General features: G+C 39.0%; 1 protein-coding gene and 2 long non-coding RNA genes across 6 annotated transcripts; 1 reads left to right on the top strand and 2 right to left on the bottom strand.

Annotated features, from left to right (window-relative positions):
- Positions 1 to 1,116: 1,116 nt before the first annotated feature.
- SLC35A3 (solute carrier family 35 member A3) lies at positions 1,117 to 19,614 on the bottom strand. 4 transcript variants are annotated; one of them, XM_083867493.1, is made up of 9 exons: positions 15,772 to 15,995; positions 15,601 to 15,674; positions 9,527 to 9,731; positions 8,524 to 8,678; positions 8,317 to 8,439; positions 7,063 to 7,234; positions 6,308 to 6,426; positions 5,656 to 5,789; positions 1,117 to 3,102 (listed from the first exon to the last, which is right to left on the bottom strand). In XM_083867493.1, coding segments are annotated over exons 1-9 (1,074 nt in total). In that variant the 5' UTR covers positions 15,773 to 15,995; the 3' UTR covers positions 1,117 to 3,011. The 4 variants fall into 4 exon arrangements, with proteins under 4 accessions (XP_083723619.1, XP_083723621.1, XP_083723620.1 ...); XM_083867495.1 differs by lacking the exons at positions 15,601 to 15,674; positions 15,772 to 15,995 and adding an exon at positions 19,537 to 19,614; XM_083867494.1 differs by lacking the exons at positions 15,601 to 15,674; positions 15,772 to 15,995 and adding an exon at positions 19,502 to 19,555.
- Positions 16,856 to 20,250, top strand: LOC310912718. Its single transcript, XR_014590705.1, has 3 exons — positions 16,856 to 16,910; positions 17,917 to 18,104; positions 19,971 to 20,250. It is a non-coding gene; the product is annotated as an uncharacterized lncRNA (long non-coding RNA).
- A 481-nt stretch (positions 20,251 to 20,731) lies between these two features.
- LOC310912482 lies at positions 20,732 to 24,409 on the bottom strand. The gene is made up of 6 exons (XR_014590674.1): positions 24,220 to 24,409; positions 23,748 to 23,786; positions 22,544 to 22,582; positions 21,953 to 21,991; positions 21,665 to 21,694; positions 20,732 to 21,280 (listed from the first exon to the last, which is right to left on the bottom strand). It is a non-coding gene; the product is annotated as an uncharacterized lncRNA (long non-coding RNA).
- Positions 24,410 to 24,510: the final 101 nt, after the last annotated feature.

The following is a 24,510-nucleotide window of genomic DNA, read 5'->3' as shown; positions in this document are numbered from 1 at the left end:
CTAAAAGTCAGAAAAGTAGTTCAGAAAGACAATTTTATTTTTGGGAAGTTATGACTCCTACAGCATTTGCTTTTAGGGCAAACTCAAAGCACATTATCCACTACTTCCCAAAGCTCTGTGCCAACTATTCCTCTTTGGTTAGTTAATGAGTTATAGACTTAAAGCTACTTAAAAAAAAAATTTAAAATCCTAATACAAAAGTCTCTCAGTGAGAAAATGTGCATATGCTCTCCGATACAAAGGTTACAGACATCAATAAGCCCTCCCCAAATCCTTTCTGTTCTCACAAAACATGTGCTACCTCCCCTTGTCCGGAGTCACATCTCAAAGAGCCTTTCCTGAGCCTATCAAAGGCTGAGGAAACACAGCAAAAAAAATGCAAATCCATTTTTCCTTTTCAGCAACAAGTCTATGATGAGATCTATCCTGCTGGAAAACAGAATTGGACTGTAAAGTGAAAGCACAGAAGTCATTGATTTACAGACAGGAGTTACTGTTCCTTAGTACAGCAGGCAGTTTTCCAAAGCTGCGTGGCATCCTATTCCAAAGCAAAGAGCACTTATTCCTGGTCTTTCCTTTAAACATCCTTACTGGCAAATACTGACATGTGCACCTGAAATATTAAAACCAGGCTACATGTCACAGAGCTCCAGCCACATGGTAACTATTTGGCTTTTTTGGTCCCTTCCTGTGTGGCTTTAAAATGTTCTTAATCTGCTTCTAATGTTTTTTGGAGACTTTTCTTAGGAAAGTAACCAATTATATCACTTGAACATTTCCACTACTGTGATTCATGAAATCAAAAGTACTGTTGTGTAGGGCCAAACTCCGACAGAAAGGTTACTACCAACACTTCCCACCTCATTTCAGAGGCGTGCAGGTCCCATTCTGCACTGGGCACTGCCATGAGCCGCTGCTCTACATACACGTCTTACCTCAAGGCTGCACTGCAGGGGGAAAGGGCTAAATGTGACTCTCCAAAGACTGTGCCACATCGAATGTTACACCTAAAACATTTCATATTAACATAGAATGCCCATTTAGATAGTTTTGACTGCCAAGTAGCAAAACTCCTGCAACTACAACATGCTGGGACAGATTCACAGTTCACAAAGCTTAGCAAGCCCTAGGCAGAGCTCTGATAATTCTTTAATCTCTTGCTCTGATAAGACAAACAAACAAAATGTTGATAAAACATGTAATTGCCAACAAAAGAAAAACACTGTTTTTACTTGAGTGACATAAGTAGAATTCTTCCTTTCCCGTTTACAACACTTCACTAAGAAATCTCAGGGCAGTCCCACAGAATCTCCTAGTCAATCAGATGAGGTACTTCGGTAAACATTTTAAAACACCTTTCTCTTACACGTTTTCTTTAGTACAAGACAGATGTGCGAAAAAGCATGAAGGAAGTGGTGGCGGGGAACAAGGGAATAAAGACATTTTTACCACTTGCCATTCTACTGGTAAGGGACTCCTGATATGTTTTTATACAAAATGCACCATCACAGGTGTCACATGAGTCACCCAACATTAACATCCATTGTGAACAGTCTCCTGAAAACCAATGATTTTTAAAACAGTTTTTTTGTTTATTAGTTCCAGATTTTTTTTTGTGTTTCTGACTATATGCAAATACTTCAAGTGAAGTGTCCATAACAGTCTAATTATTCTAATTGCAGCAAGGTTTCTTTGTGAAGTTTTTTTTGTTGTTGTTTGAAACAGAATACAGCATGCTTTTACATTTACCTATTGCACAATTAATTGCTTTTAAATTATATTTTCCATTAAAGTAATTCCACTACTAGAACAAATAGGTCCAGAGAACCCATTTTGGTCTGTTGGCTCAAGGACTCCTGGAACAAAATAATAATAATTAAAAAAACCCGACAAAAACTCTAATTAAGCCATTACATAGAAATATACAGAAAAAGCCTGGAAGAGTTCATGAGTAAACAACACTTGTTTAAAAAACACCTCTGTAATAAAGTACAGTACAGTACAGTATACAGATGCCAGACCATAATATCTCCAGATGGAGCTGTTGCAGACAATGATAACACCTTTAAAATGCTTATTATGAGCTCTTTGTTTTTTTAAATCATGGTTTAAAAAAATCTTCAGAGGCTATTTAAAGCACAAAAACTACTTCTAAGGTTCTACCAAAAAGTTGATTTATAATCAGTAAATTAACAAGAATGAACATTACATCTGAACCCATCATACCCCTACTCCTGCTCCCAGGTTAGCGCAGTAACCTCCAGCTGGCGTTCCCAGAGTTATTCCATCTGCTCCAACATTACAGGCTGATGAGGGCTGGAGTATTCCTCCCTTCCTACTTAGGTCAGAATGTTAACATTCTTACAATAGTTTTACAGAAGCAACAGAATTGTAATATCATTTAATAACAGGTTTCTGTTATTAAATAAGCCTTCTAAAAATATAAAAAGTATTTGATATTGCGAAATTGTCTTTCAATCATATTTAGATCTTCACAGTTTTAATAAGGAGTACCTAATTAGAACCATCACTTTAGAAATATGACGTTCAGCTCGTTTCACGTAAACAGACAAACAGTTAAAAACATATTTACTAAGATTAAATAGAATCGAATCGCAAAAACATACAATCTGACAATGTTGTCGTGTGCTCTTTCAAAGAGTGCATAGGACATATTTCTGCAGCAGTCAATACAGTAATTCTTTTGATGCAATCTTAGTCAAAGCTGTAAACATTCCTAATTGTAGTTTCTTGGAAACTTTTGGTTCCTTTCAAGTTTTTTATTAGCAAGTTGCACTGAGCATTCCCCTGACATTTCCCCCCCCTTCAGTTAGAGACAGCATCACCCTCCACCTGTAACCCCTCTGGCTGTTCAGAGCTACTCATCGGCATTTCTTCAATACATTCAGGGCAGTCATCCTTCCCTTGCAGTGCACAGGGACACCTTCCACATGCCAGTGCCAGCAAGGCCCAGTGCATGATCTCGAGGAGCAGGCTGATGAGGAAGTCTGCTATGCCTTAATGGGATTTCCTGCAGGTTTGGGATCATAACCGTATAGAAAAGTAGCTGCTATTACAAGGATGGCTCCGAGGAAAAAGACACTGAATAGAATAGGGATGAAAAAAAAAGTTTGTTTTAGTTGATGCAAATTTATTTATGCAATACCATCAAAAGAAATTACATTTTTCCATGAGGAAAACAGGAAGATAAATTATATTTGTCAAATTTATAAAGAGCAAAATAATTTGTATGTATTTATTTTAGAGGGATGCAGAAATTGTTGAGGTAAGAAACCTATAACTACAAATAATTGTACCATATTAACATATTCTGAAAACTAAAATTACACTTTCATGGAACAATTGCCAAAAGCAATCAGATCAATCCTTTTTTTCTTAAACTTTTACCTAAAGATGCATGCAAAATGGAAGCAGGAGCTAAAGAAAAGCAACTACTGTGGTTACCCACCCATCCTTAACATATTACATACTTTATATTGTTGAAGCTGTTTTTGCTTTGAAGTCCAAAGCATATGTCAAAACAAATTATTGCTGCCCAAGAACCAGTTTGCAAGTCAGTATAATCTAACTTTTGGCAGATACAGAAAGATTTTTCTCATGAAAACACAATAAAGGCATTTTTTCTATTGTGACATTTTGGCCTTTCAAGTTGTTTTGATAGTTAAAGTCTGATACAAAAACCTGAAGCCAGCACACAACCAGTACACATTTTAGAAAAGAATCTTCTCACAGATATGAAAATGTCAACAATTTCATCTTCTGAACCAAATGCTAAAAAAACTGTGGCATATCACACGATAATCCTTCAGAGAATGCATTTAGCCTATTTTGGGACATGGCTCCTTGCAACACATTCAAGCATTTAAGTACTTTACATGTATTACCCCAATCTAAACTGTTTTCTGTGACAGAAACAACTACACAGTTTCAGTTCAAATGCACTGTTAGCATGAGCAAGGTAAGATTAAGTTTGATTAACTCAAGTTAATCAAGTTTTATTAAATGGGATGGCTTCAAGTTCTACTTACTCCTACCTGGCTCTATTTATTTTGCAGTATGTTTGCAGAAGCTATAAAGTTACTTATTAATTTTCCATTGGGGCACACAGAAATTCTTAAAACACTTTCTACTTTTGTTTTAATGGGACAAATATAATTTATTTATAATTTAAGTTCAATGTCCTCCACTTCTTCAGCCTAAACAGCTACTCCATTTCCTTTTCTAAATGTTTAAGTAAAGCCTTGATAATACAGAATTATAGAATGGATAGGGATAAAAGGAACCACAGTATTGCAAATATACATTTTTAGATAAAAGGATGTTTCTTCATATCAGATACGAAAGTTGTAAATATTATTCAAAATATTTTTATGTTATGAGTACATGTAACATAATGCAAAGAGTATTGGTCAGTCATAAGCAAAATCCTATTCCTGTATCTCCCAAAAATTAGATTATCTGGAAGCGGGATTATTAATTCTACATTCCATCCAGGAACATGCACTGCCAAGACAAGCAGTGCTCTCAACCTACCCATGTACAAAACCTGTGGCACACAGAGCCACCATGAAAGCATCAGGACACTGTACGGGCCTAGAAGAACGGAGCAAGTCCTTCTCTTTCTTTCTCAGCTGTTCTCACTACTAAATGTGGTATTGCCTTTACAAACAGCTCTGCTTTGGGGCTTCTGGGTGCCCTTGGGCCACTCAGTGCCACAGTGTCACTTCCATGGGGGCGTGTCTGCAGCGACCTGTGTTAGAGCCTGGGTGTCACCTGTGTTAGAGCCTGGGTGTCACCTGTGTTAGAGCCTGCAGTGCCACCTGTCTTAGAGCCTGGGTGTCACCTGTGTTAGAGCCTGCAGTGCCACCTGTGTTAGAGCCTGGGTGTCACCTGTGTTAGAGCCTGCAGTGCCACCTGTGTTAGAGCCTGTGGTGTCACCTGTGTTAGAGCCTGGGTGTGACCTGTGTTAGAGCCTGCAGTGCCACCTGTCTTAGAGCCTGGGTGTCACCTGTGTTAGAGCCTGCAGTGCCACCTGTGTTAGAGCCTGGGTGTCACCTGTGTTAGAGCCTGCAGTGCCACCTGTCTTAGAGCCTGGGTGTCACCTGTGTTAGAGCCTGCAGTGCCACCTGTGTTAGAGCCTGTGGTGTCACCTGTGTTAGAGCCTGCAGTGCCACCTGTGTTAGAGCCTGGGTGTGACCTGTGTTAGAGCCTGCAGTGCCACCTGTGTTAGAGCCTGGGGCGTGACCTGTGTTAAAGCCTGGGTGTCACCTGTGTTAGAGCCTGGGTGCCCCCTGTGTTAGAGCCTGCAGTGCGGGTGAGGAAAGGCAGCACAGAGGCGATGTCCCTGTGCCACCCCGCAGCGCGGGGACGCGGAGCACTGGCGGTCCCCTGGCCCGGGGTGCAGTGCCGGCGTGTGCCCGCAGGGGGCCGCCGGGCAGCGCCAGCGGCTCCTCACCCGCCTGGAAAACTCACTGTCAGCTACGGGATGAGGATAAACTTAGAGGTGCAAAAACATTCTGAAAGGGTGCCTTGGACAGGATTTGGTTTTTTATTTATTTTCGGAGTTATATCTGGTAAGAAGTAAGTTTTCAACTATTTTCTTTTTTTTTAGTATACATGGAAAATAATTCTTACCTTGTAGGGACAAAATCTTGCAGCCAGAAATAGGAGATCAGTGTTGACAGTATAATAGAGAGAGAAGTTGCAAATCCCTTTAAAATGTTGTCCGCATATTTTATAACAGCAGCAATCACCAGCCCTCCAAGTGCCTGGAAAAATAGCGAGGTTTGGATTCACAAACTGATAACTTGACTGAGAGCATCTACTTTAACACCATGCACCTACTCTAGGAAAAGCTTTTGTCTATGTTGAGGAGCAATACATTTATTTTACATAAGGGATATGTACTGTTGAAAATAAACATTGAAGGAGTAGCTCTTTCCCCATTAATTGTCATCATGTTGATGACATTACCACCATTAAATGAGTGGAAATTCTTGGCACTATACATTTTTAGTCACATGAGGAAGGGAATATAGAGAGATAATTTCAAACATCACAAAATAAATAATGCTTACATGCTTTTAATTTGCACAGTATGTAATCATATACTTGCTATATATTTTCCAGATTTTCATTTAGAAGTTTATGCTAATAATGATAGATCAGACTTTTGACTATAGAATTCTCAGTAGCTTCAATGACACACATTAGTTTCTCCATCAGTTATTTATAGAAGAGGAAATCCCCAAGTGCCTTCACAGAAACATGCAATACAAAGTCTCACCTGTAGAACAACCACCACCCAAGTAAGTTTATTGTATCCTTGAAAAAATCCATTCTTTGACAGTTGTTCTCCATCGTAAATGTAAACACCCATCAGTCCAAATATGCTACCAAAAAATCCTGAAAGTACAAGATTGGTTTAAAAGGTTCAGGTGAAAAACATTCAAATGGGTTCCTCGTCTTTAAAGGCTGCTCCTGTATTTCTGATTTTAAAACTGGACTGTGCAATACCATCACATCCAAATGCAATCAGTTTGCTGTTCTCTTTTAAAAGCTATTCTCCTCACCTGAAACAAGTTTTGATTTTTTCCATTAAGATATCCTTATATACTTATCTTCCATTGCATTCTACTGGAATGGAATGATTTTTGTTTATGGCATATAGCAAAATTCACTTAAATACAATTTCAGTTTTCCTGAATCTAGCCATAACTGAAGGCTGAAGTCACCCTATAACCTGAAGAGAAAAAGAGGGAAAACCCTCAGAGGAGGAGGAGGTCTCCAGCATAGTAGCAGCAGCAGCAATTAGCAATTTGCCAATTCAGACAAGAATCTTTGAAATAGGATTCTCCTGAGCCAGTCTCAAACACAATGAATGTTTACTTGTAGAGACTTAATGTCAAAAGCTGAATCTGAGTTGAGACTGTGGAGTTTTTAATTTCAGACTGAAATCAGAAAGTAACTGCTATATTTTGCACAATTATCTTAATGCTTCAGAATGCAGTATCTCTAACAGATGATTAAAATTAAACTTACCAAGCTGAATGTTTCTGATCCACACCGACTGCTTAGTTTCCTTTAAAATTTTCTCAAAATAAACCCCAGCAAATCCACTAGAAAAGCAGGCTATGAGAACTGCAATCAGGCCAACAAACTGTGATCCTGCTGAGTGCTCCTTAGCAGGTGTTGCTTGAGAGTCTGAAGGCCACTGGATGTAAAAACAGTTACACAAAATTCACTGATGAAATCAAGTCATGAGCATCTACAAAATGCAAATTCATTTTCCACCAACAGTAACAGTAACTAAATACAGACAATCACAAACTTGTAAAATTATGTATTTTGCACCATAAATACTTTTAAAGGACTGCAAAGCTACAATTTTTTTCTACTTATTTGTAAGGCGTAAAACTGTGCCTCAACTGGGAAAATACTCATCAATTTAAACAGCTGCAGGATCTATGTTTTATAAGCAAGAACTGTTTTTGAATCCCATTGTGAATTATCATGGTCATTCTCTGCCACCAACTTGTGCCACCCAACAGTTGGTGGCCTTACAAATAAGATGGGATGAACTGTCTTTTTCATGTGCCCCTCTCTGGTGATTGTGCAGACCAGTTAAATCTTGCAATGTGTCTCAGGCTAAGTGAATAAAATGCAATGCCATGGATAAAACTTTCTGAGGAGTCTGTTAAATACTGTCCAGAGTGTTTTGTTTTAATTTTTCATTATTGAACTTAATCACCATATCTTTTTCCAAATCCTTAAATTTTAAAATAAAAAAAATTAGGATATACTAAAATCTGCTAAAACTTCTTAGAATATCTGTCTCTTATCCCATAATCCTGCCCTCTGAAAACTATGCACTCTGGTACCTGCACTATTTAGAACTGAGGCCAATTTTGCTTCTTGAAATAGTCCAAAGTGAATTTGCCATGGTGAATCCATATGCCAAAGTGAACACAGCCTGTACTGGCAAAGAAGATCTGTGAATTCCTAATGCCTGAAGAAATGTACTAATAAAAATTGCTATCATTATTACTTGCAGGTTGCTCCAGAGGCCCTGTCACATTCTACAGCAGAGCACTGGGTTGCAAAAGAGGTGTTATCTTCTGCCTTTGAACCATTTCTGGTGTCCTCCAGACCTGGCCAGCTGTGATTCGTAGCTCCTGACTATACTCTGGTGCTCATGTGAAGCTGGTAGAATCAGAAAGCTGGATAATCAGTATAGAAATCCATATTTCTTGAATAAACACATTCAAACCCCATGAACCACCTGCTAATATTTACCTGCACAAATGCCACTCCTGTCATCAATATTACTAGTGACAGCCACTGGTATACACCCAGTTTCTTGCTCAACATGGACACAGAAAACAATGCTGTGGTGAGAATTTTCAGTTGATATGTAACCTAGAAGAACCAGGAACAGTTACTATTGCCACAATTCACAGAGTATTTTTTTGAAATTTATAGAGAATTCAAAATATGCAATACCTGGTATGTGGCTGCATCTAGGTTTGACAATGCTACATATAGCAAGTTGTTCTGAAGAGTGTAAATTCCTGAAGGAATGGCAAGTTTAAGAGTTTCCATGGGTTTGTTAAGGATTTCATCATGTAGCACCCTGTTCAGAGTCCGTAAATTGCATTCTACCCAAAGAAACAGTAAAAGAGATATTCACTAAAAGGAAAGGAGTGGAAATGAGAGACACAGCAATGTTCTGTTCTTAAACTGTTGCCTCTTTTTATGCCTATCACTATACTAAGACCTGAAAATATCATCTATGTTTGTTTGACTTTCACAGGCCTTGTATATGTAAGGAAATATGGCTGCAAGTATCTTCCTGCAGCCTGGAATATCAGAATGAAAATGATTATTCGAAATATTTTGAGTTAAACTTATTGAAACTGTAGCAATAATTTAAAAAGTACCACTTAAAAATTTAAATAATAATTTAAAGAGTACCATCTAAAAAGTGCACATTTAGAATCCTACAGAGTCATCAACATTTCTGCATAGACAATGACATTTTTAAGCTGTTGAAAAATAAACAGAAACCAGGTAAATTCTGTTTTAAATATACAAATTAAGAATTAGAGTAAATGTGAATATAGTTTTCTTTTTTTAGCCTGAAACAATGAAATAACTTTTTTCCTTCTGTGTCTGCTGTTTATCACAGGTTTCTAATTATCGTTCATGCTTTGGACACACTTAAAGCTTTTAATTTTTTCCTACTTCTACATACAGATTTTTTAAAATGCCTGAGCAAACACAAGCTTTGAGATATTAGCATAAAATTTGTTCCTGCACTCCTCAGTATCCACATTCTCTTAAGCAAACACTGCAGTATGATTATTGTCTTTCCAAGACTATTTCTTACACAAGGAGGAGGGAAATGCTTTGTTGTATGCCTGTACTCACATGGCTGCTTTGCAGTTGCCACTACAATACAGCATATTGATTAGGAAAATTACTTGGTGCAAAATTTGACACATACTGCTGTCCTTGTAGACTAACAGAACACAGGCCAAAATCTTCAGCAGTTCAGCAATAACAACTGCAGTAGAGGATAAGTAACGAGGTCCTTCTTCTTTCAGTGTCCGAGAATAGCGCATGGTCAACACTAAACTCGTGGTCTGAAACACCAGGATGCCCAAGGAAAGGTACTTTAAATTGGTAGACATCTCTTGACTTTTTCCTTTCTGAAACAGAAAAAAGGAAATAAACCCAAAGGTAATATTGCAGATACTGGGAATCACAGATTTCTTTATGTAGGTGAAGGCTCAGAAGGTATTTCCAAGGTGAAGCTGTTTTCTGCTGTGGCACAGCAGAATGCCTAGTACTCCTGCAGCAATGAGCTGTTCCCAGACTAAAGAGATCTTCCCACACTCCCACCTCTCCCAAGGCTGTCAGGTTGCAGTCTCTGCCTTGCCAGGTACATCATGCCAGCAAAAGAAGGGTGAGGGTTGGGCTGCTTTAAATGAGAATGAGCGGTATGCCTGGCAATGAAGGGAAAGGAGAGTTGTGGGAAAGCAGAGTTAGAGAGGAAGACATGGGATGGAGAAGCTTTAGGCTAGGCAGCACTAAACCTGTCCTGCTAATTATCCTGCTCAGAAAAAAATTCATTGAATATAGATTACTAGGTGACTGCAACTGCTTTCTCAGGCTGCACTGACTACTGCAAACTTCATGTTAGTAAAGCTGTCATCCTCATCTCTACCAGGAACTTCCACCAAGTTGATGCAGTTTTCTTTGCAATTTGTCACCAGTATAAAGGATTAACTTATTATAGAAGACTGAGACAGTAATTTTCATTTTGCAAGCACAATATATGACAAGAAAATTTTAAAAAAGCTTGCTGCTAGTCAGAGTATCACATAATTTTGCTATGCTTCACAGAAAGAAATTCCACACACAGAAACTAATGCTTTCTGTAAAAGATTAACTTCTACTCCCTTTTCATTGCCCACTTATTCAAAAACAGAGCCATTTTTTATAATGCCAAAGTCAAACCAAATCAGTAACTAGAAGTACACAACTAGATTTACAAGCAACAGAAGAGTCACAAGCCAAGACAATGCATGTGGTTCTCAGTGTCAGAAACCTGGACACAGCACACTTACTGTGTGCATATGGCAGAGCTGTCCCCGTGTTTTACTCCTGCAGGCACACAACTTCTGACTCATAAACTGCAGTTTTGTCCACACTGCTCAAGGATGTGCTGGTACATCTAAATATTTGTGGCTAGAACTGAAGCAGTTTCTTGCTGACTGCACTGCTCCCTCCAGCTCAAGATGCATTTCATTGCTGGTTTTGTAGACTTTTGGAGAGCAACACTATTCAAATATTTCTGACTTGCCCTTGTCTCTAAGCATTTATAGATTTTCTTCAGTCAAATATTCAAAGTCAAATTACTACCTGTACAACACTGACACTTAAAAGACATTGCAGTAACCTTCAAACAGGAGTGAATTATCAACAGCCACAAAGACACACACACACTTGTGTCCTACACGTTAAAATTGTTTATCTCAAAAATTATGCCGTTGTAAAAACATTTGTAAAAGCATATTGGCAAATAAGGATGAAAAAGATGCCAGGATGCAGAAACTGAGGAAGAAACACACGAGGTTCCATTAAAGAATCTTAATAGGAGATACTTTTGTATGAACTATAATCTCATTTAACTTCTGATGAAACGAATACTGAAGATGCAACTGCATGGAGTAATTTGAATCAGACAGAAATATAAACCATGAAGGAGAAGAAAGCTGCAGACAACACTCAGGATTTGCTGTTTTCCACCAGTTCTGGTTGAATAATCCATTACACAAGGATGTTAACTGTGGAATTATGCATCCTAAACAACAAGACTGAGATGATGTGTTAGTTGAAGAACAACAACTTTGATAAATACATTTGCTGCAGCTGAGAACAAGGAGGAGAAAAAGAACAGTTCCTGCAAAGGGATGAAGACGAGACATGCACATTCAGAGACCATGCTTTCTGGAGAAATACCAGCAACACAAAGAAGACAGAGGGAGAAAAAGGTAAAAGAAAAAAAAAAACAACAACCCTATTGGGAGAAGATATAGAACTGAATTTCACTAAAAGGGCTGTCTATGATACTAGAGAAAACTGAGTTTTCATTTATATGAACCAACTCAACAAACAATTTCTTTCACTGTTTCCATCTACCTCATTTTTTAGTATTCAGTCCTGAAAAACTGGAAATAAAGAGCAACATATTTTAAAGACAGAAATCACTAAATTTCATGAAAGCACACCTACAGATAAAGAAGTCTTCAAAACTTTAAGTTTTTAAGGTTTTGTTTGTTGGGTGTTTTGTTTGTTTGTTGGGGTTTTTTGGGGGTTTTTTTTTTTAGTTTTAAAAATGCTTCTGAGCAAAATACAGATAACGGGAACATACATATCCCTCTTGACTCAGACCCGAATTTCTGCATTCTGTCAGCCTGTAAAATGACAAAGGGTTTTACAAATGTTCAAAATCATCAGATATCAATTCTGCAACCTTCAAAACAGGTCATATATTAAAAATAATGTTCACAATAATTTTTTTTTCTAAAATACAATCATCTATTTATGAAGCAGGTTAAAATGAATTTAAATCACTAGTATGCGGTTAATGACAAGTACCACAGCAATTAGCATGAAAATTAACAAACAAGCACAAAACTTTGATAAGCCCATCACCAAAGCCATAGAGAATGCCTACCACAACTTCTGTCTTGCCTTCCTCAGTAGTCATGCTAAAAAAGAAAACTTTCCCCAGACAGTGTATTTCAAAAAGGCACCAGTAGCAGGAAATATTCCCTTTCTGTATGTCACTAATGCATCTCAAAGTTTCAAAAGTTCACACAGAATGGAAGCTAAGTGTCCAGCATGATAGCTGAAATAAGGGTATTTGTTGAAAGTTGTCCTGTCAGTGGTCAGCAAGACAGGCTTGTAGACAGCAAGTGTATGAAGCTTCATGCTGTATTTACAAGCTGGTTCACAGAGCAGGAACTAGAGCTCTGAAATGTACATATGCCAACTGTATAACCACTCTCTCCAAAGCACACAGAAGACCTTATCAGCTCTCCTGATCCCTTCTCTTTTAAAAGACCTGCTGATCAGCTCACAGACCTCTCTGCAAACTGGGAACAATCCACAAAAAGAGTAAACACTGAACTTGAAAGAGTTGGACTGTCTTCAACTGCAGTCTCACAGCACCTTCAGACTTACAGGTGACCAGAGGTGTGAGCGCTCACTTGTAGCCATGAGCTCCTGCTACTCTCACAGCAACAGTCACTGAACAAATGAACAAATGTCTTCAGTAACAACCCACACCTGTCTTAAACCAACAATGATATTGAAGTTCCATTGCATTTCCTGTGCAGAGTTCCAGTTTAGGTTTCTCACTGGGCTTTGGATGCACTATTTGGTATTCTGCAGGACGCATCTCTTTGAAAACTCAGATTTAGGTTTGCTAATTCAAAGACTGAAAGCTGAGTGGCGACATATACTCTGTTTTTTGAACTGTATCTTACAGTGGGGTGTGCTAAAGACCTGCAGTTCCCTGACTATAATACTAAATAACTCATCTCAGGGACTGGGCTTATTATTCTTCTCTTCTACTAGTCTATGGAAAAAAAAAAAAAAAAAAAAAAAAAAAAAAAAATCAGCCACTCCTGCGTCATTTCTTTAGTGTGCCATGGACACACCTGCAGCCCTGTACAGGAGCCAATATGCAGGAAGGCAAGGTGGGATTTACAGCCACATAACATTCAGATTCAGCAGACACAGGTGGATAAAATACAGATGGATTCTATGTGAAGAGCTGTTCTCCTGGAAAGTAAAAAGGACAAGGACCTTGGAAAGGTTTTCAGAACACAAACCAAAGCTAAGCAATCTATACAGGAAGTAATTATTTCAGCTCAAAGTACCATACTGTGCAAAGTCTGAAGAATAACTCTTCAAAGGAAGCAGATTTTTTTAAAGTGGAAAATCACGTATTTCCAGCTCATAACATTAATTCAAAAATGAATATATTTCTGACTTGTAGATTTTCATCTCCCTTTGTAATACCTCCAACCCAGACTAAAATTTAGTATTTTACATTTTATTTTTGTTTCATCCCTACACTTTCACTCTTAAAATACTGGCAAATTCTAATATTTGCAGATGAAATAAGGCCAAAATCAATTTGACTTAATGAACAGCACACCAAAACTCCTTGTTATTAATCAGATTTTACTACAGAGCAATAAGATTATGGGACTTTTCTTAAGATTTTGTCTTCTAAAGATCTGATGGTATAAACTTCTGAGGTTTTCAGCTGCTAAGTATCTACCATTGCAAAATCCTGTGCAAAATTAACTTTGTAGAAGGACCTAAAATCTTTGCAGAAGGACTCAAAATCAGAATTACAGGGAGTATCAGAGAAACTTATATGAAAAACTTCAAGCACCCAACATTATCTGAAGTAGATGACAGACAAAAAAATTAACAGTAAATTCACACACACACACAAAAAAAAGTAGGTTAAATTCACCGAAAGATTTGACAAAAATAACCTCAACTGGCAACTATTTCTTTACTCCTCCATACTCTGCCACAAGTAAAGTTTAATTTAAAAAAAGAAAAATAAGCTAATCATGCTCCAAATCTTCACAGTGATGCCATTACATGAACTAAATTCCTTCCAGCCTAGCTGTGAAATGTTTTCACTGCTGACAGTCTTTTAGAGTAAAAAAGCCAATACAGGAGTTATTTTTCTTAGGTCATGCACCATTTTATGACTAATCAGTTTAACATTGCTCAACCAAATAAAAGGCATTTGTGTATTAGTTAAAATGCAAAGCCCAACACAGAAGTAGACAACCAGCCTCTCAAAACTGCCAAAGGCAAAGTTTAAATTTTCTGTGCTACTACACCAAACTCTCCATATGGGATCTGCTGGAAAATAAACACTGATTGAGTCTGTCTCTGTGTCATTCCAGTGGTACAGGTCTGGACACACTTTCTGCGCATTTCCTCTGAAATCAGGATATCAGACTAAAGAAACAGGATGGTGTTCTCATATTTCTCCAATGAAATATGAACCTAGTGCTGATGCTATAGTTATACAAATACAATAAGCTCTCAACAAAGGAAAAGCACAATTGCAAGGTGGAATAAGAGCTAACTCACAGAACCTGAAAAACCTATAAGACTTCCTTCCACGCTTTTCTTACTTTCTACATGTATTGCCCTTTTCCCTGTGCTGGATAACACAAAAGTAACATGTAACTTTCTGCAACACAACCACATTCTTCAGAGGAAAGTTCTATTCCAAAAATATTCCTCTTTTTTTTTTTTTTGGAGTGAATACAGCTTTGTATTTATCAGAAGCAGTATATAATACAACAAATACTATAAGTATAGAACTAAATGGAATGAAGGAAGGAATCTCATGAAATTCAACAAAGCCTAGTGCAAGGGCCTGGACATGGGCTGGGCTAATTTAGGAACAGACTGCCCAGAGAATTAGAGAAACTCCATCACTCTAAGTGCTCAAGGCCAGGCTGGATGGGCTTTGAGCAACCTGGTCTGTGGAAGGTGTCCCTGCCCATGGCAGAGGGTCAGAAACATGATCTTTAAGGTCCCTTCCAACCCAAACCATTTTATAATTTTATGATAAATACCCCACCTGGTACAGAGGGTACACAGACCTCTCCAATTCCAGTTAAGTGCTGCTGAACTGCGCTCTGAAGTAGATTTAACGTACACACAAATAATTTAAATGACATATTTGCACTGCTATAATTTGACAATACAGTCCTTTCTCCCCTCATCACCAGATGAAATCTGTCATGTCACTGTAATTGTAGCAATACATGTCCTAAATATTTCTAATAATCTTAAACCTTGTATTTCTCACTACTATGTTTTCCATTTTCCTCATACTGTGAATAGGTTTCTTATTTGTTCCCTCCCATAAGCTATCTACAATTGTCAGCTGTTCCTCCCCAAATACCTGGCACTTTGCAACTAAATCACTGCAAATCACTTCAGAATTTTAAAACTTACCTTGCTCTTTCTTTTGTTTTCCAGTTTGTTACTCATTTTTCTTGCTGGAGACATTATACAGTGCACTAAGTACACTATGAAAAAAAACAAAAGTGTGCTTTTCTCTTGGAGCTTGTACACTTCTTCAGAAATGCAGTTAAAAGCAAATTCCCTAGCAAAGTTTTTTCTTACTCTTTGAGCAGAAACTGAAGAACAAAGATTTTTTTTTCACACGAAGGTTTCCTTCAGCAGTATTTCCAATTTCTCCGTTTACATTAAAAAAATCTTAACTGGTGAAAAGAATTAAATACATAACCGCATTCAAATGAGATTTTTAAGACACGGTTATCAAGTAGAACACAGTAGATCCCTGGTGGACCTTGGTCCTGCAACGTCATCTTGCTCCCTAGGCACAACTGTATCTCATGTGCTGGTTTTGGATGGGGTAGAGTTCATCCTCTTCACAGTAGCTGGCCAGATGTGTTTGGAATTTGTGCTGAAAAGTGTTGATAACACAGGGACATCTTCACTTTTGTTGAGAAGGGATTATACTTTTCTGCCTCCCATCCCACCAGTGAGGAGGTTGGGAATGCACAAGAAATTGGGAGGAGCACAGCCAGGACAGTTGACCCCAAGAGACCACAGGGACATATCCCAGACCTCATGGAGTCATTCTCCCTACATAAACCTGTGAGAAGAGGAGGAGGGAGGTTCCAAGTGATGGTGTTTGTCTTCCCATGTCACCATTCCACACGATGCTTTCCTGCAGATGGCTGAACACCTGCCTGGCCGTGGAACGTGGTAAAAGAATTCGTTGGTTTGCTTTGCTTGCATGTGCAGCTTTTGCTTTACCTACAAAACTGTCTGTGTCTCAACCCACAGGTTTTCTCCCTTTTACCCTTCTGACTGTCTGCCCCATCCCACCAGAGGGACTGAACAAGTGTCTGTGTGGTGTTTAGTTGCCAGCTGGGGTTAAACCACAACTCTTGGACATTTTAAAACCATGCAGATGGTTTTAAAAACTGGCAAGTGCACCTAGGTACAGAACAGTTATACATTAAATGGTAACTGTTAAAGATCAACCAACAATTTCTTCTCAACTTTGCTCCAAAACCTTGGCTTCTGCCAAAGATAGTGGAGGCTGTATCAGTGACTCACTGGCCATATCTATCACTCAACCAGGAAATTCCATCACTGCCAGGTTTAACAAAGGCAATGCAATTAGATATTAAATATTAACTAATCTCATTCTAGAGAATGCTATAAATCGCTTAGGACTCAGGCAAGGGTTTTGTGCATATTGACAGAAAACTGAGCAGAAAGGGAACCGGGTGAGTTTTATAACCTCCCAAAGGTTTTCTGTTTGTTTCTTTCTTTTGTGGGGGAAAAAAAAATATCATTCTAATCTATGTATCAGGCAGGAAGAGCAACTCATTATGAATCTTAAAATGTGGGATCTGTGGCTAAGAGCTCTTTAAGCCCACCACCTTTATCCTTTACACCAAACCTAAGAATCCAGAGATCATACTTTTTTTGACAGATGAAAATTTGGTTTGATGAATATTATACAAATTACATATTGAGTATAAATACTCAGCACTCTGGAAATTCAGGCCCTCATTGAGCTAAATATTAACACCAGCATTTCTTGTAAGATGAAGACTTCAAGTCTGCCCAGTAGCGTAATAGTTTCATATTGACGTAAGTCATTAAACCAAACTCTGCCAACCAGCACAGAAATTTGATACAAGCTGCCTGAACTGCATCTTGTTTTCACACAGTACACACACTGTGCTCATTGTATAGATCACAGTATAGATAGATCCCAGCAGCCACATTCACACTCTGGAGCAAGGAGCCATTCAGTTCTCAGTTTCAGTTCAAATGCCCACCCCTCCTCAAGCACACAGGAGTGCAGTGCCATGAACCAAAGCACTGCTGAAAGGCAGCTCATGCAGATGTATCAAGCCAAAGAAGGAGCTCAATTTAAGGTGCTCAAAGACTGAACATTGAATCCAGCTGGGCTTCAGCTGCAGCTTACACTGGTGCTGTTTATGAATTATGAGTCAAGTCTGGGTGCTCAAGGCAACACAGTGTGTCAAACACCTCCATCAAGGTGACCTACTTGGAGTAACACAAACCAGATCCCACAGGGAAAATCAATCTGTAGGCACTGCAGTGTGATAGTAATTACAAATAAAATGAGACAGCTGAACAGCACTGAAGGGGTATAAGTGTAAGACAAGGTTCAGAAATCCAGTGGCATAAATCCTGAACTTCTAACTATCTGACATTATCATGCCAGTACAGATGTTAAGAACCTCTCCTCCCCTCTAGAGACATCCTCCATTGATGTGATCCAGCTGTGCAGCCTCCTGGGTTCCAGCAAGGGCACAGAGCCTACACAACCATCTTTAACATGGTAGGAACTGAAGTAACCAGTGAAGAATAACCCCAGGCAGCAAGCAATTCAAGAACAATATGGAAGGATAACTGTGTCTAGCACTAGCAAGCCTGTCCCTAAGGTAAGTATGTGTGTTGTGCTCCCTTAACACTGCCAAATCCAGAACTGCTTTAAGGGGACACGTGAATTCCACAGGTACTTGGCCCAGGTGATCCCTGCCTTTTTCTTGTTATTGCAAACAATAGCATCACCAGAATAAGGAATTGGGTTGTGTAGGCAGCCAGTAGGATTGCTGGAGGCAGAGTTACTCCTAAAAATATACTGCTCAAGAAAGCAAATTTTTACTCAGTAGAACCAGTCTTTCCCCAAACATCACACATCCCAAACCAATGGACCCTTATCTCCCAGAACTGTGAATTTCAATCACAAGTTCTTACAATGCCTAACAATGTACAAGAGAATCATGAACTACGGTTTCCAAAGGGAGAGATTACTGTAAATCACTTTCTCCACAACTGTCACCTCCCTCAAACCCACCCTACAGCCTGGAGCTCAACCCTGTGAGCACACTGATAAATCAATGCAGTGCCTATGGAGAGAGGCAACCCCATAGATTTTGAGAAAAGCAGTCCATCCCCTAATGTTATTTCTAAGGCCCACTTTGTCATTCTGCACATATGGTCTTTGATAAGTAAAGGTTGTCTTAGATCCCACTCCTCCTGTGTGGGACTACCATGAAAAATAAAACTTCCCACTGTGGTGCTCACTCAGTTTTAGAAAGGTTTGTTGCATACGTTCTTTATGTTCTTTAACACACCCCTCTTTTGCTCAAAGATATGTCAGTCTTCTCCACCCAGCCCTTACTTTAAAATATTTTATCTGGAATCCAAGTCTTCCTCCCTCTGGTTTAAAACATAGTTTATAGGAATTAATAAAATGAAACAACTTCGAGTACCTTCTGATATTTATCTTTTACCTTTCAATTTATTCCATGATATGCATTATTACATTTATTACCTCTCTATCCTCTGAGTTTCTGCTTAATCCGTAAGTGCTGTACCACCAGAGCGTTTCTCATTTGAAAAACTTCGTATAAAATGACGATAACCACGCAAATAAAATTATAATAACCACGCAAATACTAGTAAAATGTGCATTTCTCTGAACTTTACGTGCAGCACCACAGCACGCATAGCGAGCACCTCCTCAGCAGAGCAGCAGCAGGGAAGTCACACCTCAGCAGCACGGACACAGCCCTGGCCACATCCGCGCCCCTTCCCAACTTCACACCCGGCCGCTTCAACTTGGCCCTCTCCTCCCTCCTGCCCAAACCGCCCCATTTCCAGACATTTCTCTCGGCATCTCCCCAATGCCACCCTTTCCGTCCGCAGCCCGCTCCCCCAGCGCTGGTCCCCGCCCCGTGCACTGACCCCAAGGTCTCTCCCCGGCTCAGGCCTCCCTGGGGCTCCCCGCTCCCGCTCCGCTCCCCGCGGGGGCCCGGCCCGGCTCTGCTCCCACCTGCGCGCCCGCCCGCGGCCCCGCTCGCCGCTCACCGCCGGCCCAGCTCGGCTCGCTCCGGCTCCCGGTGCTTCCGGGAGCCGCGGTCCCGTCCCGCAAAGGCTCCGGCTGCAGCCGAGCCCCGCCCGCTCGGTTCCCAGGGCCGCGGCTGCAGCGGGAGCCGGGCGCGGCCGGGCGGGCTCGGGGCCGGGGCCGGGCAGGGCAGGGCAGGGCTGGCGGGGCAGGGGCAGCGCTGCGGGGCTCGGGCGGCCGCCGGAGCCCTCGGTCCCTGCAGCCTGGGCCGCCTTCCGCCCAAACCGGGAACGGGAACGCCGGCAGCCACTGACACCAGCGTTTTGTATGAAACCCGTCACAAATTTATTAGAGAAGGCAGGGCTGGTTCGGATTAATAACATTACTGTGTTGGCCGAATAAACAAATTATCCACGAAATTTTGAAGATCGTATATAGGCGTAACTTTGCGCTTCAGTTACAGGTAGATTGGCCGGTGGTTGTCAAAGGGCTGTGCTGCACACCAAACCCGGCTGAAGGCCTGGCCCCGCTGAGGGCGGCAGGAGAACGCCAGTGGGAACCTCTGCACCAGTTACAGATGTCACCCTGACAGAAAAGCAAGCTACTAATAGTGGTAGTTTTAATAGCAGGCACATGTTCAATTACACATCCATTAGAAATATGCTTTAGGTGAATGCACTTTGTTAACACCGAACAGAGGATGGCTCTGAGAGCTCCAGAAGGGTTTGCTGCAAGGTGTGGAACTGCTCCTGCACTGAAAAGGGCCGTGGCATTTCAGTGAGCACACTGAAGCACCTGCTTGTAGATGTACACATCACTCATGAAATGAGCCTTTCAGATATACGGGTTAGACTAAATACTTGAAAAAAGGAGCCAAGATGGTATTAGTTTTATGAATTTAATAGGTTTTTTTTATTATTCTCTCCAAGGAAAAAAGCTTTCTTTTTCAGCAGATTTTGGTTTATCAGCCTAATCTGGGGAACATTTTCCTGAAATGCTTCTCTACAGAACTCTAGGTATGTGTAGTTGGTTTAAATGGAGTTCATAATGTCATTGCTCTGTTTCATTTTTCTAACAAATAAACTTTAATTAACCCCAAAAATTTCAGTCCTGTGGAGTTTTTGTGGGGTTTTTTTTTGCTTTGCAGTCTCCATGTTGAATTTGCATTGAATTACGAAAGACTAAAACCAATACTTAGATATTACTCCAGCATCTTTTTTTCTGTCCCATGGAGAACTGCTTATCAGAAGCAGTTATGTTAGCCTTATCTTATGTGATGATTACCAGGTACAGTGTTCAGTTTTCATATACAACAATTTATTTCACCTTGTCTGCTTTGGTTAATAACCGAATATTTCCTAAGTATTCATTTGTCACACCAATCACTTCAGGTAGGTGTTCATTGCATTCCCTATTGGAAATAAAAATAAATCTTATAGGTAGGGTACAATATGCTCTCTTAAAATGATGCCTAAAACACTGACACAACTAATGATATCTACTAATGACTAAAACCAGAGGTAAACTAATGAGGGGCATGACATGCAACATAACAGCCAAGTAGCATCTGCCAATTTGATTTAACAGTACTTTTTTTGTTTTTACATTAAGTTATCTAATAATACGGAATATAATCCGTGTTTAGGATGTCAATAACACTTCAAAAGTTTATAGAGACCATTTTGATACAGCAGCAGAGAGAGCAAAGGCACTCAAAACACTGAATAACATCAGGAGTTGGGGAGTTGAGTGTTTCCCAGCAGAGCTCTATAAAAAAAAAAAAAAAAAAAAAAAAAGAGAGAAATTTGATAAACCCATTCCTAAATAGTTCTCTATTGCTATTATAAAAGCATAGAAATTTTCAGAGAAATCTTTTTCTATTAGCCCCATCTATTGTGTAGACACTTCTGATGTCAAAAGGTCATGTGCCACATTTAGATCAACACGTGTTTTTCAATGATAGTCACGGGCAAGAGTATAAAGCACCTATGTGGTCCCACTTATCTTCAATTTTGTTAAGACTATTTAATTTATTATGTTGCACATGTGTTCTCAAACATTTATGCAGATGTAGGAAATTGGACTGATTTCAGTTTTCTGTGACATTTATAGGAAGACAGTAGTAGAAACTACAAAGAGGAAAATTCTTACCATTTGACTGCCGCCTGAGTGAGGTGATTGCTGGAAACAAACAAACAAATAAATTTATAGAGGTGTTCCCAGCCAACGGTTTTGAACACAGTTTTTTCCTGTGATCAACAAGATTTTAGTAGCTTAACCCATGGCATGGTTTTAAGTTGTTCAAGAGGAAAGTTGAAGTAATATTAATACAGAATGTCCTCTTCAGACCAAATCGTCCCCAAATTTCTCTGGCCACCACCCAAGTTCTTTGTTTACTAAGAAAAGAAGATTAAAGTGCTGTGATAAAAATACTCTTACCGGTTTCCCAGAGTAAGTGCTTCCTGAGCCAGAGCCACCCTGTGAAATAATGATGAACCATTTAATTTTGTCACACAAGGCAGCAGTGAACAGCGTCCAAAGACCACACAGCAATCTTGAAAATGCCCTGGCTATTAGTGGGTCTGATAGTGATTGTGATTTTACCATTTTCACTGCACTTTCCCCTCCATTTTAATTGGATTGTCACAAATAAGCACAGCTGTGTCCTTTTTATTGCATGAAGAGTTTCAGAGGAATGGGCCAAAGCAACGTCTTGTTTGAACTACAGAGCTGGAAACTGAAACAATTTCCCTGATATTTAAATACTTCATTCTTACTAGAATGACCCAAGCATGTTCCTATGAATAACTAACAGAGTATATTGAAACTTTGCTATGGGAGGAATAAATGGTGCCTCATCCTAAGGTTCAAGTTTGAACAAAATATTCCAATTTTTATGGGCAATTTTTCTCATACATTTACCATTGTAACATAATTTAAAATTTCACCTTCATTGTTGTTACCTATCTTAAAACCCAATATCCCCATTTCTAATTTGGTTGTGGAATATTGAAAGAAGAATATCCTTACTGGCTTTCCTTGATGACTGCCTCCTGAGGAAGAGGAACCCTGAAAAAAGATACCTGGTTTTGACTCTAAGTCTATTTGTGCTTAAATATTCTTGCTATCTGGAATTAAAGACCATGGAAGAATGAACACTGTTTTATATCCAGTGAACACACATGTTTTATATCCTGTCATTCAAAAATCCCAGGCAAAACCTTAGCTGAAATACAAATATTCAGCATCTTTCTGTTGTGGTTGGACAATTTAACACAAAATTCTCAAGAAAAAAGAACTGTTTTATAGTTGTGTTTAATATTTGAAATGGAAAAAATAATAAGGTCCAATTAAACAATAATTCTCCTGGTATCAGTCTATGGTTACATTTGGGGGGAAAAAAGACACCACCAACAAAAAGCAAATGATAAGAGGCCTTTACAGCCCTTACTTAAAGAAAACTCTAATAAGAAAGGTAGTTGAAAAAAGTGAGTACAGAAAAATTAGATGTTCTCAAAGCATCTTATTCAGTTTTCTGGTGAAGTGGCTCTGCTTATTTGAATGGCATTGCTGACAGGAAATGTTACAAGCATTAAGTTTTTAAAAAATGCCATCAAATAGGTACAGAAAATGTCTCACCTTTAGGATTCATGTATGAGAAAATGTAACATTTATGGCCACTTTTTGATAACAAGTGTCTCTTTTCTATAAGAGATAAGCTAAAACATTTTTATCAACTGCCTTTGAATGGCAAAAGCAAAGTCCAAATTACATAATAAAAAGAGAAATCTGAAATGGTAGAAAAATATGCTTAATTAAATGCCAGCTACTATTTCCTTTGAAAAGAAAGTGTTTTTCTTCAAAGCAAGACAGAAATACTTGAGACAAATGCATACAGAATCAACGAAAATCTGAGATTTGAGCACTAAGTGTATGATTATTATGAATTTAAATAGAAATAGCTCTTCAGAAGTTCCTTACACACACACAAATCCAATGGCCTCATTCTGTGATTACTAGAAGTTCAGCTACATAGTAAGGTGCTGTCTCAAAACTGTGAAAATAAATATTGTGTCTGCATTTGTTGAGTACCCTAGATAAGTAAATAATTTGACACTCTTTGCATATTAACATAATTCTCAGAAAACTGTCTAGTCCATAACTAATCAGATACAGGGATTTTTAACAGGTATATAAGAAAAGAGAAGGGTAAATTTGAATGTTTTGTACTTACTGGTTTACCATATTGTTTGCCTCCAGAAGGATATGTGCCCTGTAAGAAGTCAATCAAACTTGTATTAATTGAATGAAAAATCTTCTATCACTGTCTTGAGACAATTTCTGCAGGACTTAGGACAAGCTTATTTGGGTGTTCTCTGAATTAAAAAAAGGTAAATTGTGTACCTAAAATTTACACTCTGTACTGCACATCACAACAAAGGCAATTTGAATCACTAAAGCAGCGTCATGCAATACAGCCTGGCAACTATAGTATGTTCAAAGGAATATTTTACACAGAGCAGTAACTCATTGTAACCAAATCTTTTATTCACCTTACTGAAACAACTTTGATCTATATTACCTCCACTGTTTAAACTTAATAAAATGGCCAAATTAATGTGTGTGTCAGGATCAAGTAACTGACCTGATCTAGAAAGTATGTTAGGAAAGAGTTAGAAGTGATGGGATGGAAAGGGAATACTCACCTGCCCACCATATTGGCTGCCTCCTGAGGGATAAGATCCCTATTTAAAAAAAAAAAAATCACAGAAAATTAACATCAGTTACTTTTTGTTTTTCTGTGCAGAATGAAACATCACAGGACTTTTGACAGGAGACCTCAGTCATAATCTGGAAAGGATATTAGTCTAAAAAGATGCAGTGAAAGACTTTTCCCTTAATGCCTGTAAATTCCTCACTAGCTGAAAGTAATAAATTGGGCAAAGAGCCACAAAACACCTGCTGAGATTGTTCTGTTACATAAATAAATGGATCAA

This window comes from Zosterops lateralis (assembly GCF_965231275.1).
Source record: "Zosterops lateralis genome assembly, chromosome: 9".
Classification (NCBI taxonomy): Eukaryota; Metazoa; Chordata; class Aves; order Passeriformes; family Zosteropidae; genus Zosterops; species Zosterops lateralis.
The sequence above is the reverse complement of the archived record's forward strand: the minus strand, read 5'-3'. Positions and strand labels throughout refer to the sequence as shown.

Bases quoted from the DNA above. Each gene is read 5' to 3' on its own strand.
- SLC35A3 (XM_083867493.1), bottom strand. The intron at 8,679-9,526 runs GTATGTGTCAAA...TTCTTTGGGTAG, and splicing joins GTTAGTCTACAAGGACAGCA to AATGCAATTTACGGACTCTG. The intron at 3,103-5,655 runs GTAAGAATTATT...TATTCTATTCAG, and splicing joins CAAGATTTTGTCCCTACAAG to TGTCTTTTTCCTCGGAGCCA.